At 37.8% G+C, this 25052-nt stretch overlaps 1 protein-coding gene across 1 annotated transcript in view; it reads left to right on the top strand.

Moving 5' to 3' along the window:
• Window positions 1–25052, top strand: part of ADGRV1 (adhesion G protein-coupled receptor V1) — a 258887-nt gene that overhangs the window by 88507 nt on the left and 145328 nt on the right. The window contains exons 68-81 of the mRNA XM_066339463.1: window positions 894–1043; window positions 1893–2366; window positions 3119–3262; window positions 4465–4636; window positions 5015–5150; window positions 6771–7618; window positions 10440–10557; window positions 11455–11626; window positions 13643–13885; window positions 18412–18819; window positions 19798–19982; window positions 20668–20917; window positions 21091–21230; window positions 22237–22397. Of these exons, the coding sequence (XP_066195560.1) occupies window positions 894–1043; window positions 1893–2366; window positions 3119–3262; window positions 4465–4636; window positions 5015–5150; window positions 6771–7618; window positions 10440–10557; window positions 11455–11626; window positions 13643–13885; window positions 18412–18819; window positions 19798–19982; window positions 20668–20917; window positions 21091–21230; window positions 22237–22397 (3601 nt within the window). The remainder of the gene's footprint in view (window positions 1–893; window positions 1044–1892; window positions 2367–3118; window positions 3263–4464; window positions 4637–5014; window positions 5151–6770; window positions 7619–10439; window positions 10558–11454; window positions 11627–13642; window positions 13886–18411; window positions 18820–19797; window positions 19983–20667; window positions 20918–21090; window positions 21231–22236; window positions 22398–25052) is intronic.

Below are 25052 nucleotides of genomic sequence, written 5' to 3'. Positions count from 1 at the left end.
TACAACAGAGAGAGTGATTTACACACAAAAAGGTGCTCTCCACCAGGTGCTCCACTGAGACAAAGACAAAATGCCTTTTTCCCGTGAGCAAACAAAAAACATTGATGGGCAGATCATCCACACAGACACTCCTCCCCAACTCCTGAGAAGCAAAAAACAATGATAGACAGACTCTCCCGGCTGGACCACTTGGCCTGCACCAACCATCGTGTGTATATAACAGTGATCTGGACATGCCCACACAGCACCAGGCTCCCACCCCTCAGCAGCTGCAAGTAGGATATTTTCACTCCTGAAAGCTTCTTCAGAGAAAATGAGAAAATCTGACTTCTCACAGTTCAAGAGAAATGCAGATGTTTTTGAGTTATCAAAGACAAACCAATGCTCTAGGTATACTGCAAATGAGGAAATATTTATAAAGCTGCTATAAGAAGCCCTCAAAAAATCACTCCTAGAAATTATATTTCTATTTTATTATCCATTATTTTATGGAATTAGCTCTTACTTCCACAGTCCTCTTCAGGAAGACGAGTTACCCCAAATTCTTTTTGCAGCTAATGGTTCACATGGATGTGGATGATCTCTCTTTCTCAATAGTGCTGAGTTTGAAAACTGATAGTGTTGGAAGAGATTCCAGGTACTAGCTCAAGGTGTCTGAGCATTTCCTGCTTTAGAATCAAAATATTCAGATACAGCATTTGAAATAAAACTCTGTTCTTTTCCTTCTTGGACAGGGGAACTGAAAAAGGGACATTCAAAACTTTCTCTGCTGTTTTTAGAACCAACAGATATGTGCCCTTACAGCATCTAGCAGTGAAAATCTCAGTGGTTTGAGCAAGAATACAACTCACAGTACATTTTTAGTTTTTAAATGTTTGCTTACCTTTTTACAGATAGAGAAGTTTGGTGATCCCAATGGAATTGTACAGTTTGCTCCTGAATCATTAACTGAGAGTAACTATGCAGAACCCTCAGGAGATGAAGGGCCACAAAATATTACACTGTTTGTCAAACGAACTCATGGCATCCTGGGGAACATAACGGTATTCTCACTCTTTTCCTAGTAAACAATTTTGTCTGAAATATTCCTTAGTGTCAATGTGTGGAAAAATACCTCATTCTGTGCTTTTCAATTGCTTGTTTCTCAAATTAATTTTTTTAAATGTTACCTTTTAGACTGAATTTAGGAAGGGCTTGGCCCTAGTACTTGTGGTTTGGAGAGTAAAATTCAGTCTTCCCTGGTCCAGGGGAAAGAAAAGAAAAACAGTACTTCTGTACTGCTCTCACTTTCTTTCTCACCACATTTGCTTTTATGGGAGAACAGAAGAGACAATATTTTCATACTGAGTTGTCTTTGTTATATCATCATGCTTTACTTTTTTAGACAAAATCAGACTTCTGAGCCATCATGCACATTGTTTTTTAACCTAAAGTTGTTAAGAAGTCAATGTTTAACAGGAACTCATTTAATTTAAAATAAATTGGTCCATTAATAGGAACAATTAATAGAATCTGCTGTGTTTGATGAGAATTCTTCATTCCTTTCTTATGTGAGGAGTATTGGAATCAGAAATAATAGCAAGGGTGGTTGCTGTGATAATAGAAATAATCTTTGAAAAATGTGCATAAATTCCACAGTTTTACATAATTTTTCTGAAAGTAGACAAAGGAAATATTTATATTCATAGCACTGTTAATGAAATAGCAATCTTGAAATATAGTCTGTGTGATAGGATATTCTTCCTATGCATACACAAAACAATTTTTATTTTACCCATTTAAAAGCAGTCTCTTCCATATTCTGTCTATACTGAATCCTGAATATGCAAGTTTCTGACTTTAGAGGTAATTTTTCTATCTTTTATGTTTTGCATTTTCTATATTAATCTCAGGTTTATTGGAAAATATGTAGTGAATTTGACATCACAGGTGACTTTCTTGAGACAGAGGGATCGGTTATCATTGCTGACCAGCAGAGTACAGCTGAGATAATTATCTATCTGTTACCTGATGATGTTCCGGAACTGGATGAAAACTATGAGGTACGGCTGATTTCGGTGGAAGGTGGAGCAGATTTGGACCATGAGAAAGGAATTTCAAAGATCAGAGTGTTTGCAAATGATGATCCTCATGGAGTGTTTGCCCTGTACTCCGACTGGCAGTCGGTACTGGTGGAAAGAGGCCTGGATCGATATGTTCAGATCAATGTCACTCGGCATGCAGGGGCGTTTGCAGACGTGACAGTCGAGTACCGTGTCACAGCCCTTCATGACAAAGCGCTGATTGAACCTGAGAATGAGGTGGGGGTCCTCACAATAGAGGATGGTGCCAGCTTTGGAGTAAAAAGAGTGCCAATAAGCAACCAGGTGTGTTTTACTCTTTTAGCTCCTATGATACCTATTGTTCCCATTTGTTTCTCACAATACAAATAAGATACAAAACTCTCACTAGTGTCAATTGTGAAGAAGCAGAAAAGAGAGTTTTAGTGTAATGAATTTCCTCTTCATGGAGTAGAACTGGATTTTAAAATCATACTTTCTGATAATAATTGCAAAATCACTGCTATGCATGGGTTCAAATATTTGATATTTCTTTACATTTTTGTTTTGTGTTACTGTCAGTTCAGTATCTTATTATTATATGTATGCAAACATTTTCTTAAGGTTCTTTTGGATTGTAAATAGTGATCTGTCATTTGTGGCCAATGAAGAAGATAAATGTACCTGCTGTCTTCTGTGTTCCCTTGTTTGTCATTATTATCATAGTCTTACATGCATCTTTATATGCTCATACAACCATCTTAAATATTTTTAATCCTAAAGATTAAAATTAAGGCCCAATGTGTCAGATACAACTTTTAAAAATGTCAGTGGTTGCTTTACAAACTCACATTCCAGCAAACTTCTAGCAGATTATTGATGGCTTTCACAATATTGATTAACTTCTTAACTGTAGTGATTTGAGAAACATAATCAGCAAAACACTTGTCTTGAAAAAGCTGCTTTGGATGTAAGCAAACAAAATCTGCAGGTTGTTTTGTTAATTATTTGAACTGTTGGATAACAGTTTTTAGTGGAATTAAATTGCTACCTTTTTAATTAAAGTCTCTTTCTCAAAGGCATTTGTTCTACTGGGCTTGAATTTTACTCTGGAACTGACTAATGTAAGCCTGGTTAGGGGAAGTGCCAAGGATGTGCCTAAAATATTAGGAATAGCAAAGTCAGCTGTGCTGCTTATTCCTGAGGAAGCTGCCAATTCACAGGTCAGTAGCCTGGTTGTGGTGTCATGTTCCTACCACAGAAGAAAAGTAGACTTCACTACAGAAGATAACTGTTAAAATAACTCAGTGAAGTTTTCATTGTAGTTGATATGACAGAAGAGATTTTTTCCTGTTATTACTTGCACTGTATGTTATTCTTTTCTCTCATACAAATTCTTATGGAAATATTTTAATACAGTTAGAAAAGGCCTCTTCACTATAAAATGCAAGTTGTGTAAATATTTACATGAAATAGGACTTCTAAGACTTAAACTATAGGTAAATCTGGACAATGTTTCTATGAGTACAGCAACCCCAAAGCAGATAAATAGCATGTATTCAGTATTATGTGCAAACAGAAATGGAATATATGCTGGGTGTTATTGCAGATATCAGTAAATTTGGTAATCATTGAGTGATAATTTTTCAATTTGTCTTATTTTGTATGAGAGTGAGAAAAGATAATTTACCTACTTTAGTATGGTGTATGTGCTGCCATTCCCTTTTTTATGTCATGCAAATACATGATGAAGTTATAATGCTTACATTTTATTGAAGTTTTTACTTAATGATTTTAATTATCTTGAAGCGTTGTTCTGGTTTTTAATTTATGGTGAAACTTAAGTCAAATAGTCTTTCTGTATACAGGTTACAGAAAGACCATTATATACCATATACTACCATATATCCATTTATCATTTCTTTTAGAATATGCTAATTGTCTTCAGCCATATTTGCTGCTCAGAGAAAAAGAAAAGTAGATCACAGTAGCAAGAATAATTCTGTGAACAGTGTCATGCAGCAACAACTTACTTTTCACTGGATACACAATTAATAACTTATCTTAGACCTAATATATATATTTATATGTAGAGAGAGAGTAGTGGGCACTGAGGGCAGGCTTGATTTATTTAACTTCTAAGCAAGAGACACAGATTGCTGTATTCGTTGTTTTCAGTATGGAAAATGTAACTCATACTTTTCCCTGCAATCTAATTGCTGGAAATCTAAAGTTTGCAAGTATTATTAAAGAGCTGTGAAGTAAATATACATATTCATATGTGCATAGATGCATGCACATATATTTGTCTATATGCATACCTCCTTATTGTAAGATGACCCTTTTACAAAAGGCACTATGATTTCACATATGTTATTGTCAATTTTTATTCAAATTTCTGATAAAATGTAATATATTTTCACAGGTTGGCTTTGAATCTGTGATATTACGACTTACAAACATTGTATCAGGGACAGGCCATGCTGTCATAAGCAGAAGAGGAGTTTATGGCTCTGTAACAGTAAGCTGGATTTCAGAATGCCCACCAGACCTAGTAACTGACTCTGTTAAACTAGGCAATATTACTCCTCCATTTGGTGAGTAATTGCTGCAACAAATTACGTACAGCCATATGGACAACATCTATGACAGTTGTATAAGTGATTATACCACCTTTTAGTTATTTGTACCTCTACATGTTTCTTTTGTTAAAGAGTCATGGGAATGAAGTCATGTGATCCAATTATTATCTGTAAGGGTCATATTTACTTTCTGAGAAAAAATCACGACTGTTTTTTCATAGACAGAATGCTATGCTCGTGAAGATCAGCTTTCTATAGAAAAACCCTTATCATGAAGATTTCTTCACCTCAATGGAGTGGAATTGTGACTAAAGTCCCTATGTCAGTGTATTTCCAGGTAAAAAGAGAATTCCTGTTTGGTCATTTTGACCCTCTCAATCATTCTTTTTTCAGGTACTGTTTTATTTTCTGCTGGGGAGGAAAGTAAAGTGATTTTATTTCAGGCTACTCCAAGCCTAAATAAACCTGAGACATTTGCCATCACTTTAACAGCAGTGCACAGCAATGTGTCTGGTGGGGCCCGCCTGAGGTAAGGATATTACACTTCTGAGTTGCACTGATGCAGTAAGAATTATGACATGTATAGAGGCATATACCTCATACAAATCTCTATTAAATTATAGATAGCTAACAAATTGTAGTTCCTTTTTTTTGATAAATTTCTGTGTCTTACCTCATATGGCAACAAATATCAATACTGCAGATCCGGACTGCCTGAAACTGAGGATTTTCTTCAATTCTGGCCCGTTTCTAGGCACTGGGATCTGAGGTGCCTAGAATGTTTCTAGAATGATGGAGATAGTTAGGAAAGACAGTTAGGTTGAAGAACCAAAATCAACAGTTTTAACCAGGAAGCTGAAGAACAAAGTAAACTCTGTCAATTGTCAGTGTCCCTAGAAATCCATATTTAGAAGAGCTTAGATACAAATATTATTTTAAAAAAATCAAATGAATTAAGAAATGCTCTAAAAACACCTAATTTATATTAAACTCCCTTTTTATTCTGAAAAATAAAAACATTACATTCAATGTAGTTCTTCATCTCAGTTAAATTGTTATCTGTTCTTCAAACTATTTTCACTCTTCCTTATTGAAGAGGAAAGCACATAAAAAATGGGCATAGAGTGACACCATATGGAGAAAGGTATTGGCTTCACCATGTGAAAATTGCACTGGCAAATCTGAAGGAAGTCAGGAGTGAACCAGATGCCTAAATTCCTCAAACTCGCCCTTTCTCCTAGGCTTGTCCATCCTATGGACTTGAGTCCTCAGGCACATGTTTACTGTGTGTCAAATACCTTGAGTGCATGAGAATAACCTTTCCTAGAAAACTTAAGATGACATCCCACAAGATGCAAAGCTCACAATTACTTAGAAGGTTTTTTGGCTTCCTAAGTGTTGGAAGAATCTCATCTGTTAGCCAAATCCACTCACTGTAATTGTGCCATTTGGTAGCCTTTGGTATTGAATAATGGTTCACTTCTAAAAAGAAGGAGATGACACAAGATTTAGCAAAGCCAGTCTAATATCTTGTAATAAGAAGGGGATATATTTAATATGAACAGATTAAAGCTTATATTGATATTGATAACAGGACTCAGATCTAGGAAAAAAAGTACTTTGAGTGATATTGTAAAGAGGCAGTATTTTGAAGCCTTACTGTATATTTTAAAATAACTTCCTGTCCTGCTCTAGCTTTCTGGCTAAATCTGTAGACCTGCTAGCAGCTGTCTATTTCACAGCTTTCCCTTAGTACAGGAGGTTTGTTCAGTGTTTAAAACTGGTAATACTTGTAGTGGCTATATTTTATTCCTGTATTATGTGCACAGTAGGAAGAACTACTTTTCTTTGCCTATCCTATTTTTCAGGAAGACCATATGTTATGTATCATTTACTCAATATCTTGTCCTGACTTAGGATGCATTAAGCCTGTAGAGGGTTGCTCAATCCAAGCATTACAAAAGCATTTTTTAGGAAACCTCTTTATGTCTTGCTTTGTATGATTGTTATTTCTTCCCTCACTGTTATATATTTTTAATCCACTTTCTTAGAGCCATCATTGATTGTTCACTGACAATTATTATGCTTGATTGTTGTGATTTTTGTTATTTGTATTTCTTCTCTCAATGTGATATTGCTTCTGTTTCAGATCAGGATTTACAGTGGCTAGAATTGAGCCAATGGGGATCTTTCAGTTTGATCTTAACTCAAGATCAGTTTCAGTTGAAGAAGATGTCCAGGTAGTCAGACTACATGTTCAAAGATTGTTTGGTTTTCAAAGTAATCTCACTAAACTGACATACCAGACCATTCCAGGAAGTGCCAAACCACTAGAAGACTTTATACCCATCTATAATGGAGAGCTTATGTTTTTACATTTTCAAACAAATGCGATGATAGAAATATCAATAATTGATGACACTGTGTCTGAAATACAAGAATTTTTTTTTGTAAATTTGAGTTCTGTGGAAGTTCTGGATGTTCAACCTGCAAACCTTGACTGGAGTCCCCGTCTGAATCCAGCTTTCAGTGTTGCAACAGTTAATATCCTGCCTAATGATGTTCATCATGGAATACTAAGTTTGGGGCCAGAGTTTATTTATATTGAAGAAGATACAAACAGCAATACTTCCAACACAGCAGTCCTTCAGATCAGAAGGACCAAGGGATTTAGTGGTGATATTAAAATAACTGTGAAAACCTTTGGGGGGCTGAGTGCACAGAGTGGAGTAGATTTGTATCCTTTTGGAAATGTTTATGGAAAATCAAATTTCACGTGGGCAATGGAAGGAGAAGATTTTGAAGAACAGACAATCTCTCTGACTTTGCTGGATGGAGAAAGTGAAAGCCAGGTGTCCATAAAAATTTTTGATGATGATGAGCCTGAAGGACAGGAATCATTTTATGTTTTCCTCTCAAATCCTGAATATGGAGCTCAGATTGTGGAAGGAAAGGATGAGCATGGATTTGCTGCCTTTGCAACAGTGATTATCGCAGGTAAACTTATTTCCCCCAGGAAATGAGTAAATATATTTGAATTAAATAACAGTAAATAACTATATATTCTCGTAGCAATTTTCATGTAAAATAGGAATTCTGTATTGCAGTAAGCAGGGTATTCTATTCCTAAATCTAACATTTTCCAGATCAGAGGTAGCATCTAATACACAAAGCCCACTTAGCATCCCTTACCAATGTAACTCAAAACACCTGTGTAGGTGCTGCTTGTCTCTGTTCTTGCCCTTTATGAAGGGAGAACACTGAGCATAAGTGTTTGTGTTGGAGATGGAGTAGCATTGTAGGCTCATTTGGTTTTTTGCCATTTTCCTTGTTCCAACACTTCCTCCTGGGATGTGAGATTCTCATCTCAGTAGATCCATGACTTCCAAATTCAAAGAATAGGTGGGATACTTTATGATACAGACCTGTGACTATGAAAATAGTTACCAGTTAACTTACGGTATGAAAATGAAAGTGTCCAAGAGGAACCTGTTATGAAAGTGCTGGGCTTTCATTGTTCTCAGTATTATACAAATGATCCTTTCTCACAGTACTGTAGTGCTGCATTTAGACCAAAGTATTTTGTATAACTGTAAATACTGACCACTTCTTGACAGTTTATGGCACAAAAAGATCACTGCCTTTTTCTTTGTTTCTAAATACCAGATGATTTGTATTTTGCTACTTCAGATACTTTGCTTTCTCAAGTTCCAGAATGTTTTAAACTTCTTTTACTTTTTATTTTACCTTTTTTTTCCTTTTCCTAACGGTCTATGAAACATGATTTTGTAGAAGAAAATGTCATGGGGCATTTGAATACAGGAAGACATAGTTCCTACTGAGACCATAAGATTACCTACTGACTCATTATATAAATAATGCATTATAGCAGCAGTGCTTGATGGGAGACAGTGAGTATAAGTTGAAATGAGATTTAGCTTGAGTATTTTTTTTCTATTGAGTACAGAGAGCTAGTGGCACAAGTTGCCTGGGGAGGTTGCATGGTCTCTCTCCATCCCTGGAATTTTTTCCAGCCCCAAACCTCTGAGCCATCTGTTCTGGTTTCAGAAATAATTCAGCTTTTAGAAGAGTATTGGACTAGAGACTTAAAGGGCCCTTTTAACCTGAATTATGTTGGCATTATATTAGATATATTTCATATACTTTGTATTTTTAAGTTAAGTCTTTCACTTTTACAATGGATGGAGTTTGTACAAAGTATAAAAAAAAGTTTCTGTTTTCATTCTTTGCTACTATGCAGTTCACACCTGAATGGTAGTCATGCTCTGCTTCTGCGGATGGAGGATAGGAATTAGCACACGTAGTCACTGTGAGAAAACAATGTCAGAACTCCAATTTCCCCTGGCTTTTAGATATCTGTCAGTCTTACCAACTGAATATAAACCAATCTAACCTTCAATATGTATTAAGTTTTACAAAGAAGTTTGGCATTGGAGTGAATTTTAGGCTTACTTAGTTTAGGCTAATCAAGAAAGTAAGGCCCGATATTACTGGGAGTTTTGTGTATTTAGATAGTCTTAAGAAATCAGTGTGGGTATTGAGAACTAGGTTGAAACTGTGCTGCTGAATGAGTGTAGGAAGCAACCAAGATCATATGCAAAACCAGATCATACGAAACACATTCACTTTATGTGCATTATCTCCAGAATTTACCATGGAAGTGACAAGTATCTCCCTGGGTAGGCACGTTCACTGCAGAAGTATGTATATACACACAGGTTGGAATTTAGCCTTGTATTAAATACCACAGAAGTGTATGAATGTGCTCTAGAGTTATACCCACTGTAAAAAGTGTCCATAAAGCTGCAACAGGAGACAGCACGTTAAAGAGAAGGGTCAAAGCATGTACCTGCATTTAAGTGTATGGACAAATACATCAGGTTAAATATTTGTGCATGCACATAAGCAAACACACAGTTTCTGTTCATCTTATTATATATATTGACTTCTAGTAAGCACTAGGGTGGAAGCAGACTGCCTTTTCAATTGTAGATTAAAACCATCACTACCTGCAAGGAGAAATCCTTTAGAAGCAAGATTTGATTGAGCACTGTAAAGACATTAGTTTCTCCTCATTATTACTGAAAATTTTTTCTTCCATTGCTGTTTTTCTGAAGTTGCTTTAATTCCCCTCAGAAAAATGTGGTGTTTTGCAGCTCACTAGTTCCACACATACAATTAAAGATGCAAGAGAAAAGCTGATGTAATAATCTGTGAAAATGGATGGGTTCAACAACGTCATGGATAGGATGAATAAGAAAGCTTAAGTTATGTCTCTGGAAGCCTATCTTTATCACATTATTTACTTTATATATTGAGGCCCGTTTCTGTTCAGACAGAATGTTTTAAGATTTATGATAAATGTAGCTGGAGTGACTATTACATAAGGGGATTATAGGCAAAGCTTTTGAGATTGTTCTGGAGATTACTGTGACATTTAGTCCCTTGAAATCAAGAGACGCAGAATTCAGTCAGTTTGTTGAATGCTGCTAAAAATACAAGCTTACATGCAAGAATTGTGCCAGGACTCTGATAAGGAATTTACTTTCAAGAGTTGTTGTTAATATTCTACTGATTAAAATAAAATTTAGAAATGCTAAATTCTAAATTTGAAATTCTAGAGTGTAAATTAAGAATAGCAATATTAAGAGAATTGAGGTTTCCCTAAATAGTACTTTGCAGCATGCTTTTGATACCTGACTTTTTTGCGTTTTTAGCAGTTGTGCATATTAAAAGTATAATTTACTGTCAGCTTAACTTTCTTGCTTACTACTTTCATGGACTATTTCCCATGCAGGAAGCGATCTCCAGAATGGCATTTTGGGATTCATTCCTGAAGTACAAAGTGGTCTGATACTTGATGAAGACTCAGAAAACAGAGAGGTGCTGCTGACTGTTGCACGGCAACCAAACAGGTGCAGACAACAGCTGATTCCAGTGCTCTTCCCACACTATGTAATATGCTGTCTTGGATCACAGGAGCTGCTGTTAATGGAAGAGGTTTTCATCACAGAGTTTTAGAATAAAGGCTTCCCTTTCAGCTCCTTTAATAGCTTCACAGAATTTGGCAACAGGGCATTTAAGTTGTGAATACAATTAGGTCTGTCACTTTATTGATATAAAGCAGGAACAGGAAAAAACTCAAATGTTTACCATTTTATACTGTAAGTCAGCAATTGTGAAGGTTTTGTTTAAGGTAAAGTATTCACATTGCTGAAGGTGCAACTCCATTTCTCACCTCTCTGTGTAATGTAAGTAGCCATGAATACTACAAGAAGCAATTAAGAAGTTATGTGAGTGTCAGTATGCTGGTGTCTTCACTTTTGTCCTAATTAGCACATATATATGTGTGCTATATATATATATATATGTATGTAGTACATTTATGTGTACTTCAAACAAATATGCTCAAGTATGGTAACTTCCTTACACTTACAGGAAAGATAAATTCCACTTGGCTATTAAGGCCAATGTTACTATAATATTAATGAAAGTACTTGGGCACATCCCTGCTTTCCAAGCACCAGTGTCTTGTTCAGATAATTGCATGTTATCTGAAACAAAAATTAAGAAGAATCTGTGTTCCCATAATGGCTTTATTTTCTACTTCTGTTACTTTTTTTATAATATAAATAGATATTAGAGGGAGAAATTTAAGTAAAAAGAGCTATTTTTTTTATTGTAAGGCAATTGTTTCCCTAATGATAAGTTTTGAATAATAACATAAAATGTATGTTAAATCTGTGCTTTATGTTTCCTAAATCTGTTGTGCTCTCCTTCAGTGCATGCATACCCTTCTCTTTTGCTTATAGGGCTTTTGAAGATGTGAAGATCTTCTGGCGTGTGACCTTTAATAAAACAGCAGTTGTCCTTCTGAAGGATGGCGTGAACTTGGAGAACGAACTTGTGTCTGTGCTGGGATACACGACCTGTGTGGCAGGTCAAACAATGTGCAACATCTCCATTGAGATAAAACCTGATCATGTAAGTAATTATTGCTTATTTATGTTCAGCATTGAATTGCAATTTGTCAAGATGAAGAAACTCCCTGATCCAGAGGAACTGATGCTTAGTTTGAACATAGTAACTTGATATCTGCTCAGCTTGTCTGGAACATGTTTATTTATAGTCTCACACTGCCTTCATTGAGACTGATCAAAATTTGGGAAGGAGGTGAGTACTTAGCTTGAAGAGTAAATTACAGATCTTAGATTTTTATATAGCAGTAAGAAAAAAGAATGGAGCTGTTTCACTGAAATGCTTGATCATATACTCTTATCATTCACACAGTAGGTATTTCATCCATCGAAGCATTTCTTAGGTTGGTTTATGGAAAGCATTCTATAAGTAATATCTCATTGCACAAAAAATCTTTTGAGTCTAACTTGTGTGAGATTTTATATTCCTACATCTAGCACAGGGATCTGTGAAAACTCATAGAACTGCATAAGAATCTCTTGAGTGTTTAAAAGACTGTCCCTGTTCCTATCCACTTTGTGAACAGTGAAGTTCCTGCCAGGAACCTGCTCAAGTGTGGGCCAGCCATGGGGTCATAACCTCTCAGGCATCCCCATGGACGTCCATGAGCTGCAAGGGCACAGCTGCTTCACCATGGACTGCACCAGGGGCTGCAGAGGAATCCCAGCTCCAGTGCCTGGAGCACTTCTCCCCCTCCTTCTCCACAGACCTTGGTGTCTGCAGAGTTGTTCCTCTTATGTGCTCTACTCTGGCCGCAATTTCATCTGCATAATCTGCATAATCTGTTTTTACTTCTTAAGTAGGTTGTCATTGGGGTGTTAGCACCATTTCTGGTTGGTTCAGCCATGGCCTGTGGCAGGCCCATCTTGGAGCTGCCTGGCATTGCCTGTGCCAGACATGGGGAAAATCTCTGCCAACTTCTCATAGAAACCACCCCTGTAGTTCCACCACTACCAAAACCTAGCCATACATATTCAATTAAAAAAAAAGAAAGTTTAAAAAAAGTTAAAAAAAAAGTAAAAAAAAAAAAAAAAAGCTTCAATGATTATTATTTTTTAATAATTAATTTTCTTGTAAAGAAATACTTTTTCCTCTTTTTTTCAAGTTTGCTACTTGACAAGTACATGCAATAGGTACAAGTAACATCTTTCCAATGATTCTTGGAATCTTAGTAATGGGATATATATTTTTAAATGTTGCATTTGTGTTCTAGTTACATAACAAAAGATGAAGCAGAATGTGCCATGTTGTAAACTTAACACTGCTACCTTATTTTCAATAAAAACCCGAAGTTCCACAGCCTGCATTTTCAGAGTGACATGTTTCTCTATATGTGAAACATCACAAAAGTCTATCAAATAGTATTGTCTAGGCTCTGAGATTTTCAATAAATTCATTGAAGTGTGCAAATCTGTTGAGTTTTTAATTTCTTGTAAAAATGTGCATAAACGTACTAGTGTTTAAATGCTAAGGTTGTATGTAAAATGTATTTCAGAACTCTAACTGAGTTCAGTACTTGCCTACAGGAGAGTTATTATGCAAATTACTTTCATTTTCAAAATTGCATACTTAATTCTGTGCAGTTTTTCCAAAAGTGAGCAGGTAAGTACGTGCAATTTTCTAAAGTAAAAAAAAAATGAAAGAGCAAATTGTTCATAAATTGTACATCTATGTAAATCAATAATCTAGAATAATCTGGAAACTCTCTTTGAGAGTTTACTGTCATTTATGTCAAATTTACAGCAGCCACAATGCCTGCACTATTTAAATAGCTACTTTAATGCAGTAAGTTCCATGTGAAAATCTGGGATTTAATTAGTGTGCCTGACACAGTGATGACTGTTGTAGTATTGTTTCTAGGATATAATTTATTGTACTTATTGCACATTTCAGGAAGCATGCTAGTGGAACGTGTTATTAAAGTGATCCACTGTGCATACAAAGTAATATGTAAACATTTATTAAAAGCTGAAATTTATTAGTAGATCTTATAATGATATGAAAATCATCCCTCATTTACAGGTACCAGAATTTGAAACTTATATTTTTGTTGAGCTGTATGATGTAAGCACAGGAGCTGCTCTAAACAACAGTGCCAGATTTGCTTTCATAACTGTCCTGGAAAGTGATGCTCCACATGGTTTAGTGTATTTTGCTGTGGGATCTCGATTTGCTGTGGCTTATAAGAAGACAACTTTAATCAGTCTGCAAGTTCTTAGAGATTCTAGTACATCAGTAACAACAATGGTTAGCTACAGTATGCAGGTAAGATTTACTGTTGTCTAATTTATTTTTGTATCTTTTTTCTGACCTTTAGGAAAGCAGACTTCGAGCTCTTCAGGGAGATAGTCAGGGGGTTCTCCTGAGAGACTGTCCTGAGGGACAAGGGAGTGGAACAAAGCTGACAGATCTTTAAGAAAGTCTTCCATAGAACACAGGTGCTAGCAATCCTCGGGAGCAAGAAATCAGGCAATGAGGGCAGGAGACTGGCATTGCTGAGTCACAACCTGCTGGTTAAACTAAAGAGAAAGAAGCAAATGCACAAGAAGTTGAAGCAGGGGCTGGTGAGCTGGAAAGAGAATAGTGATGGAGCATGAATGTGTAAGGAAGGCCAAAGTGAAGAAGGAAGTTAATCTGGCAAGGTACACAAAAAATAACAGGGCTTCTAGAAGTATGTTAACCAGAAAGGGAAGGTCAAAGAAAGTGTTTCACCCTGCTAAACAATGCTGGAAAACTGGTAGCAGCAGATTAAAAGAAGGCCAATGGATTCAACAACTTTTTTGCCGGTCTTCACTGGCAACCTATTTTCCTACATCTCTGAAGTGGATGTGCAGCAGGATGGGGCATGGGAGAGCAAGTCCCTCCCACTGTATGGGAAAATCAGGTTTGTGACCACCTGAGGAAACTGAATGTACACAACTCTATGGGAGCTAGAGAGCTGCATCGCAGAGTCCTGAGGAAATTGGCTGATGTTGTTGCCAAGACAGTCTCCCTTGTTATTTGAAAAGTCTTGACAATCAGGTGAAATCCCTATTGACTGGAAAAGGGGTATTACTATATCCATCTTTAAAAAGGGAAGAGTAGAAAGGAAGACCCTGGGAACTATCAATCTGTCGGCCTCCCCTTTGTGTCTAGGAAGATTATGGAACAGTCCTCCCGGGTGCTGCAAAGGCACATGGAGGGCAGGGAGGAGATTGGAGAGAGCCAGCACAGCTCCACCAAGAAAAAATCCTGTTTGACCAAACTTCTGTGATGGGGTTCTATGAAGGGGCTTCTATGATGGGGTGCTACATCAGTGTAAAGGGAATGTCATCATTCTGGACTTCTGTAGAGCCTTTGGCATATCACCTGCAACATCCTTCTCTTTAAATTGGAGAAAGATGGATTTAATGTTGGATTTGAATGGACTGTTGTTTGATGGATAACAAAGTGGTTGGATAGTCACATCCAGAGGGTCGTAGTCAATGGCTCAGAGTCCTGAATGGACATCAGGGACAAGTGGTGTCCCTCAGGGATCTGTGCTGGAACCAGTATTATTTATTTATGTGTAGATGAAGGGATTGGGTGCACCCTTAGCAAATTTGCAGATGACACCAAGCTGAGGGTACAGTTGACACTCCTGAAGGATAGGATGCAGAGACACACCAGGAAAAGCCAAGAAGTGGCCCTTGGGAATCTTGTGAGGTTTAACAAGTGCAAAGTGCCACACCTGGGTCAGAGTACAGTCTGGGGGATGAACAGATCGAGAGCTGCCCTGCCCCAAAGGACTTGGGGGTGCTGGTGAGGGGCTGGACATGAGCCAGCCATGGGCACTCCAGCCCAGAAAGCCAAGTGTGTCCTGGGCTGCATCCAGAGCCCTGTGGGCAGCAGGGGAGGGAGGGGATTCTGCCCCTCTGCCCCTCTCTGGTGAGAGCCCAGCTGCAGAGCTGCCTCCAGCCCTGGGGTCCCAGCACTGGAAGGACATGGAGCTGTTGGAGCAAGACCAGAGGAGGCCACCCAGTGGATCAGAAGGATGGAGAATGTCTGCTATGAGGAAATGCTGAGAGAATTGTATTGTTCAGCTGGTCTTTGGGCTGACCCTATTGCAGGCTTCCAGTACCTAAAGGAAGCATGCCCAAAAGTTGGAGAGGGACTTGTGGCAAGGGCAGGTGACAAGACAAGAGGCTTAAATGGCATAAAACTGAAAGACAGTATGTTCAGATTAGATATCAGGAAGAAATTCTTTACTGTTAAGACAGGGAGGAACTGGCAAGAGAAACTGTGGATGTTGCATCCCTGGAGGTGTTAAAGAGCAGATTTGATGGAGCTCTGAGCCACTGGTCTGGTGAAAGTTGTCCCTATCTACTGTAGGGGCTTTGGAAATAGGTGGTCTTTAAGATCCTTTTCTACCCAAACCATTCATAGAATCATAGATTTTATGATTTCACTTTATAATTAAATAATTGGTTATTCTTTAAAATAAATATGACAGTGATTAGCATTTTTTGCAGGAAACAGTGAAACATTTGCTGGGCCTGGCTTTGGTTTTCCATTATTAAAAGAACTTTTTCTCAATGCATTTTTAGAAAAAAAATTTTTAGCAGTATCTTTCAGTAGCCTCAAAGATTATGGTCAGTTAGGCGTCTAATATATTTCTTTCTTTGTTCTAAAGCTCTTGTGAGCCTTCAGTTTTTGAGGCTTCTTCATCTGAAATTAAGTTTTTATCCCAATGGATATGTATACAACATCCACACAGCAGGACACTTGCTGTGTCAGGGCATAATTTTAGGAGTACCAGAACATACTTAGGAAAAGAGAGATATGTCATAAAATTTTATTCAATGTCCTTGGAGTGCTTAACAAAAAAACAAAACAAAACAAAACAAAAAACAAACAAACAAAAAACCAAACACAAACCCACAAACCCCCCCCCCAAAACCAAAACAAAAAAAAATTGTTCTTCTTGTTGAAAATAGCACGTGCTAAAGTAAATTTTATCAGCCCCATTCATTTTTGAGATGGTTATGTCTGTAGCACAAGACTCTTGTAGCTGCTGACACTTTTTTGTCTTAAATGCATACCCCACTCATTATTGTTGCAGCTGATAAAGTTTCCCCTTTAGCAGATCTGCAAACAGATGATTCCTGTCACTTCCTTAGTATCTGTGAATCCAGCATCAGGGCACAGGCTACAAGAGATATTCTTTCAAGTTTACCATCACATTGGAATATTACTTGGCCTGATCTACTTTGAATATTTGTCATTTTATTCCTAAAATAATTACTTTGGCAGTGAGTTATGGTATACTTAACCCTTTATAATAAAAGGTTCTGTATTCTGTTGTTATACTGAATGCATATCTCTTTTAACCACATAGGTTTACATGGTGTTTCTATGCATTTATTATAGCTGGCCAGTGTTTCAATTAGATTGTGTAGTAAATTTTCACATTTATTCAAGCTAAGAATTTACTAAATTTCAGCTGTTAAATGGTAAAGAAATTGCTACTGTCCAGTGTATATTTAAGCTAAAATATAATGGGCAATCTTTTATCCATTTGTGATTTTATAACCAACCTTCTTTGGACATTTTAAGGTTGAGGGTGCATGGCCAAGTACTAAAGTATTGGTATTATTAATAACTTTAAAATAAGAGGCCACAGCAGACAGGAAGGCTGTAACTGGAAACTGATGCTGGTCTCATTCCTACAAAGGTTTCGTAGGCATTGTTCTTGTCACTAGTGCTTTTTTAATGCTTATTTCCATTTCCTCAGTGGGAAGGGATAAACAAAAGAAAACTTCCCTCTGGAATTTTCACAGGTGATGTGATCATGTCTAGTGCAATTTTGAACAGTTACAGGCTGCATTGACTTACCAGGTTCTCCAGTGAAATCAGAAAATGTCTGATTCATTCCGTAAATAAGCACTACTAATAAAAGCTAAATATTTTCAAAAAGGTTCTAGTATTTCACAAATAAAAATCCTCATTTTATTCAGTAGGAGACGTGTACTTAGGAGTCAGTATACAAGCTACACTTATTAAATTAATATATACTTTAAAAAATACAGTTGAGTAGTAGCTCAGAAAGTTAGTTTCCTCTTAAGGAAAATTTATTATATTGCCAGATATAATGTCAAGGTTATGGCAAGTGACAAAAAGAACAAGACTTTGAAGAATGAAACAGTAACAGCAAACCTCATGTAAGGTAAAAATAATGTTACTTCACAAGGAAATGAAACATTTTTATAAAAATTTATCCATCCACCTTGCCTGTGTATCCTATAGCATTTGCTTTGCATTTGTATTAAATGGATTATTCATCTTTTAAGTATGTATTCTGGGACTGAAAGTACCATTAATTGATATTATTTTGGACACAAATTTCCAAAACCTTTGCTTTGCTTTTATTTAGTTCCCTGTGTATTTGTAATGTTTTTCTCTACCCTAAGGTGAGGGACTTTGTGCTGCAGTCATAGTCTTACATCAAGCTTTCCGGAATTCACACGTGCTAACATTTCTGTAGTATTTATTCACAGAAAAGTTTTGTGGTTTTTGTTCTGGAAAAGAAAGAGTGGGACCCTGTTTAGTATTGACAGTGTATATAATTCTTCTTGTAGGTTTGATGGATTATTAATTCAGGGAGATAATTATTTTAAATGTAATTGTTTCATCACTCATAGCTGCTTTTTGAAAAATTGACTTCTTCTTTACACATTTTGTTTTTACCCATTTAAAGCATGTTCTACAGCAGGTGATTTTGAAAAATAATGTCTATCATAATGTTACCTAAAACTCTTTGGGTTTGTTTTAAGGAGCTACAAAAACCTGAGCCTATTGGACGGACCTTCATATCTCCAGCTGTGGCAGGACAAGATTTTGCCAAATCTGAAGGTTTATTGACTTTTGAACATGGACAGAGAAATACATTCCTGGATGTGACCCTGACTCCAAAGACAGGATCTTTAAACCCGTTTCCTAAACGTTTCCAGGTTGTACTTTCTAATCCCTCAGGTGGAGCTAGGGTAGACGATGTGTATGGTATTTCTAATATCACCATTGTCTCAGATTTGGACTCCTTGCCAGTTTGGGGACTGATTGATCAACTACATCAGCCTCTTGATGACACCATTTTATACAGAATCCTTCAGAACCTGAATGTCAAAGTGGCTACAGAAACTACAGAGGAGCAACTTACTGCTGTGGTGCATATAGTAGATAAGGTAAACACCTCCTTTCTTAAATGGCTAATGACATTAATTAATGTATAATAACACAACGAGGCACACACACGCATATGTATATAAAACAAGGCAGATCACATCCACAGCAGTGACTCAGAAACACAGACTGCAAAAGTAAAAGTGGAAATTGTGAAGTCCCCAATTAAGGAAGGAGTTTTTCTGCCAGTAGTTAGGATGGTGGCAAGAAATCAGAAATGAAATAGGTTGAAATGAGCAACCAGTATTAATTTTGCATACATACCTGTAGTTCTAGATTTGCTACTATGCAATTTTCCCTTTGGTGCTGTAGTTTCATAGAGCTTACTATATTTTCTTGGCTCTAGGTCACACCTTTGTAGCTTTTAGGCCTGGCACAACCCCTGTTCTTATCTTTACAGCAGACTTCAGTCAACCCAGAAGCAAATCCTGTCTGGGTCTGCTAGGGTCTGCTGTAGTCTTAACCAAGCATCAGTCCTTTTTCCTCCAGTAGCTTAGGGAATTGGGTTGTCAGGGTAGCTGAGTGCTTAAGCATTGCATGAAGTTCTTTGAAAATTATGGAGTAGTTTTGTAGTATTCTTTCTCTTATGGATTCTTGCAATAATGCACAGAAGCTGGAAAAAATCTAATTATCTAGATACAAAGCATTATAACAACATCCATTATTTTTTGATTCTTGCCACAAAAAAAACCAGAGAAAATAATTTAAAAATCTTAGGACTCAACAATCTTTGATTTGTGAAGGAACAAAAAGTGCCACATCTTTTCTTTAATAATCAAATCTCCTAGAAAGCAAATATTTTTGTAGTTTTGACAGGCTGTGTCTTATGCCTTAGTAGCAGTGATCAGGAGTTGGAAAAATACTCTGAACTTTCAGAATGAGTATTGGAATCACAACGAAGATATCACTGAGCCATGAGGAAATGTTACAAGCAGATTCCTTTGTGTAAAATATTGTTTCATTTCTTCTCCTCTCATTAGGTTACAGGTGTAGGTGAAAAACTGTTACTCACTGATAAAAGTAGAAGTCTTTTCTATGAGATACTCTGTGCTCTGGCTAGCCCAAAACGTGAGGACACACAAGGTTACAGCCTGCTTGCTGAGGTGACAGAGAAGTTTGCTTTTTCTCTGTTGACTGGGATTAAGTGTGGATCACCAGGAGAAAGGTTAGTAAGCTTGAATTCATAATTTGTTTTATAAATACATGAAAATTTACCAATGCAGAAAATATAAATTACATTTTCAGAAAAGGGACTTGTCTCCTATCCAGTATGTTACCCATAGGTGAATGTGTTGTTACTGTGTTAGGATCTTGCAAAGCATGTGTCATAGTACCAATATGAAGTGCTTTGTAAGATCGGATGTCCCACATAACTGTTTATTTGGTATGGGGTAGGCGTGGGAACATGAGTGTGGAGTAGTTGTGGGAACAGGAGATCTGGTATATACTGACCCACCTTTAGCTCAGATATTGCCTGGAAAAATACAGCATCATTATCCCCATCATCCATTTTAATGCCTCCCCTGGTTTTTAGACTCAGTTCTACATCAAGTTATAAAAACTAGTGTTTTGACAACCGAGTTCACTATGGACAGATTTTAGTTGCAGGTCATAAGGAGCAAATCCCAGAGAGAAAATGGAGAAGCTGAAATATGTAAAAAATTCAGCCTCTCCCCCCGCTTTTTTTTTCTCTACAGAAACTGAAACAGTGTGCCAATTAAATATCATAAGCCTAAAAATGATAAATTAATAAAGTACTAACAAATTACAAATACCTTTTAGAGTCATTATGTGATAAATAGTGAAGCTTGGCCCCACTTACCAGCCTTATTGCTTTTCCATTTCCACAGAGGCAAAAATATCCTTGACAGCTGCCCATATATTGCAATAATGGCTCACAACTGGTTTCCTCAGCAAATCAATGGACATAGATTTAATGGAAAAGATGGGGATTCCATTCAAGTACCTGAACATCTACTAGAGGTCTCTGTAGTATTATCATCTTCCCAAGAAAACAACTGTGAATCTGTGCAGTTCACAGAATACAGCAGTCAGCAGTGGTTCCTTACCAGGGATAAAGAACTTGCCTTGAAGAACAAGGTTTGAATATAATGCTTTTGTTTTTCCCCAAGAATTTGTTTTAATCTAGATATTTCTCAAAACGTAATTCATGTAATTAAAATAATTTTTAATATTTTTATGGTTGTCTCTGATTAAAATGAACACTGTTGAATCTTAGTCTTAAATATATCTTTACATTGTACATGTTTCAGGTTTTTTCAATGAGCTTGAAGGGTCAGAGTTCACAACCTTTGAAAGATAACAATGAAGTAATTTATCGTGTTTATGCTCAAGGAAGTCGGATTGTTCCACAGAAGTCTCTATGTCTCCTCTGGAATCAAGCTGCTGAAAGGTTTTTTATTATTGTGCTTAGTTTTCCATCTTCTACTATGAATCCGTGTATTTGTATAAAATGTGATAACTCAAATCATTTGCAAGTATAAAATTGATCCATTTCATGTCATTTTTCCTTAATTTTTCTGGCCATTTTACTGGTACATAATTTTTTTCTTATAATAAAATGAGTAATTGTTCTAGCTCAGCTATTTCTCAGACTCCTGCCCTTTTTCATCAAAATACCATTTAGATTGTATAATCTAAATGCATTAGGTTATAGAGACAGGCCATAAATCCCAGAATTGCATCAATGAATGTGTTAACGATTTTCAGATAATTATGTTCTGTATCCTGTTGAAGAGTAATTGGTTTAGATTCAGTTTCATTACAGCTACAAGGTGATATCAGCCTGCTGTTGATACAAACCATTTCTCTTCAGGAGGAGATACACCACAATTTAGCTGTATGCTCTCCTTTTACCTATGCACAATTTCCAGTAGCAATTGCTTAGGATATCATCTGTGGTATGCCTTATCCTTTTTCCAGACCACTTCAGCAATACTGAAAAAAAAACCCCAAACCCAAACAAACAAACAAAAAACATCCCAAAACAAAAACCCCTGGATTTTAGTTTCAACCAAAAAAAAGCAGCATAAGAAGTTCTCCATAACAGGCCAAGGTATTGAGCAAAGTTAAGTAATAAACTATTTGAAAAGTCAGACAGACCTAGAAATCTAGCAGAAATTTTAAAATGTGGCCACAAAAATTCTCAGGTAAAAGAAAGGTTAATTTTAATGCATTTACAAAGATTAAAAAAATCCTCAAATGACATAAAAAAGATATTAACAGCATTTTAATCTCATGTAAATGTGCTATTCTGAGCACTGCATGTGAAAGACTACATAAAACATCTCTGCAATAGTTTAAGGAAGCTGGTATTCCAGGAATACAACAAAAATTTTAAGCCTGCTTGCCATGTGAATTACACAAATCCATTTCCAAAACATTTACTTGTTTTACAGCTGGCTGTCTGATAGCGGGTTCTGCAAAGTGGTTGATGACACATCAGATTATGTGGAATGCTCCTGTTCTCATATGTCCATTTATGCAGTTTATGCCCAAACAGATAACTTGTCTTCATACAACGAGGCTTTTTTTTCTTCTGGATTCATCTGCATTTCAGGTGAGTTCATTTAGGACAGTTTTTTTCATTAAAACAACTGATGACCAGTAAAACTGATTGATTATTAACATTTTTGGTAGCTGATGACAATCTTTTTATTTAGTGGAATACTGAACGAATATTAACTAACTTCATGTTATTGAAGATGCCACCTTGTCTGGTATTTGCACACAAATTTTGTCACTGCAAAAAAAAAAAATATCAAGCATAGAAATATCACAGAATCAACTATGTTGGAAAAGACTTTTGAGGTCATTGAGTCCAGCCTATGACCTAACACCACCTTGCCAACTAGACCATGGCACTAAGTGCCACATCCAGTTTTTCCTTAAACACCTTCAAGGAGGGTGACTTCACCATCTCCCTAGGCAGCCTATTCCAATTCCTGGTGTCTCATATTTTGGCACAGCCTGTTCCTATGCCTTCAAGATTTCTTTTTTGAGATATGTCCACTTTCCTGAATACCTTTGTTTTTGAGGGCTGTTTCCCAAGGTACTCTCCAAAACTGCATCCTGAATTCCACCCTCTGGAAGTCTAGTGTAGAAGTCTAATTGAAGTTTCAATATTCTTGTTTCACTGAATATTGAGAACTATATTATTTCATGATCACTGTGCCCCAGACAGCCTGTGACCACCACATCTCCCACCAGCTCCTCTCTGTTTGCAAACAGCAGGTCTAGCAGAGCCCCACTCCTGGCAGGCTCGCTCGCCACCATGACAAGAAGTTCTCCTCCATGCATTCCAAGAACCTCCTAGACTGCCTCTTTTCCACTGTGTTGAGTTCCCAGCAGATACCTTGCAGGTTAAATCTCCTGCAAGAACAAGGGCTGTCGATCTTGAAACATCCTCCAGCTGCTTATACAATAATCTCCTCATCCTGGTTGAGTATTCTATCAGACTCCCACCAGGATTTCAGCCTTGTTGGCCTTTCCCTGATTCTTACCCGTGGCACTTGATCTTATTAATTTCAAGTTCCATGGTGTCCAGAGCCTCCCTAACATACAGAGCCACCCTTCCACCTCTTCTCCCTCTGCTGTCTCTTGTGAAGAGCTCGTAGCCATCCACTGCAGTGCTCCAGCCCTGTGAGCCACCTCACCATGTTTCTGTGATGGTGACTGCGTCATCACTTTCCTGCACTCTCCATACCTTCCAGCTCCTCATTTGTTACCCACACTGTGTGCATCAGTGTATGTGCACTTCAGCTGGGCTGCTGATTTCACCTGACTTGGCTTACCACCCTCGGGCTCAGCTCCAGAGTGCCTGGTTTCATCCCCTTCCCCCTTCAAACCTGGGTTAAAGCCCTCTCAATCAGCCCTGCAAACTCACAGGCCAGAATCCTTTTGCTCTTGTTAGACAGATGGAGCCCATCTGACTCAAATAGGCCTGGTGTTGTAAAAGTTGCCCATGGTAGAAAAACCAAAATTCCTCTAATGGCATTAGCCCATAAGCCATTTATTGATAATGTGGGTTTTCCTACTCCTTTTATCGTTCACCCCTGCTCCTGAAGGAAATAGGCAGAGCCACATCTGTGCTCCTGCCCCACCAACCCATCAATCCAGAACCCTCATGTCCTTTTAAATGACCCTGGTACCCTTCTTGTCAATCTCATCACTGCCAACTTGGACAAGAAGCAGCGGGTAATAATCAGAGGGCTGAATTAGTTCAGGGAGTCTCCTGGTCATACCCCATACCTGGTCCCCAGGAAGGCTGCAGACTTCCCTGTGGGATGGGTCTGGTTGACATACAGGGCTCTCAGTTCCCCTCAGGAGTCACCTACAACAACTACTTGTCCTTTATTTCCTGAGGCTGTGATCATCTGACAGACGAAGCACACCTGGGAGACCCTCCGGACAGATTTTTTTGTTTACCATCATCTGCCTGAGCCTCTAGACCCAGAGTCTCATAGCTATTCTGTAAGGGCACCTGGGAAGGTGATGGGGGTCAGCATGCAATTTTCGTACCTCTCTGAGTAGGTACCCATTTCCATTCCCTCCATCTGCAAGGCCTCCTTCTGCCTGACTGTAAGAGGGACAGGGCTCCTCTGACTCCTGCTGACCTTCTCTCAGGGTTGCAAGGCTGTGACTCCACCAGTCGGTTTCTGTTTTGCTCTCCCTTATACTCCTTAGCCTTTCCATTTCTTGCTTAAGCCCTGCCACCAGACAGAGCAGATCATTCACCGGCTCACACTCAACACTCACTTTTGCACTGTCCTCGTGTACTGCTCCCAGGCTGACACTGCCTGCAGCCAGGGGTCTGGACAGCTGTGTCCTTCTTGGAGGGTTCTGTTTGTCTTAGCACAAGACAGCTGGCAGCAGCAGCAATGACTTTTGACCATTTGTAAACCATTGCTGGGTCTAGTCAAGTTGGTAGAAACAAACAAACAAACAAAAAAACCCCAACTAGAACACACCCATCTAACATATGACCCACCACCAGGTGTCAGGAGAGCAACTACACCACTCCTGTGCCACTGCAGTACCATGCTCTCACTGCTGTGCCATATCCATTTGCCTGGTCTGGGTCAACATGGCTCCCTAGAGCCATTTAAATCTCCTACACATGGTCCTGGCACACCCTTTGCTTGCCTGATTGGTTGTTTCCTTGAGATGCTTTATTGAAAAGAGATGATGTGTTATTCATTTGGGGGAAGAAACT

This window comes from Sylvia atricapilla, chromosome Z (assembly GCF_009819655.1).
Source record: "Sylvia atricapilla isolate bSylAtr1 chromosome Z, bSylAtr1.pri, whole genome shotgun sequence".
Classification (NCBI taxonomy): Eukaryota; Metazoa; Chordata; class Aves; order Passeriformes; family Sylviidae; genus Sylvia; species Sylvia atricapilla.
The sequence above is the reverse complement of the archived record's forward strand: the minus strand, read 5'-3'. Positions and strand labels throughout refer to the sequence as shown.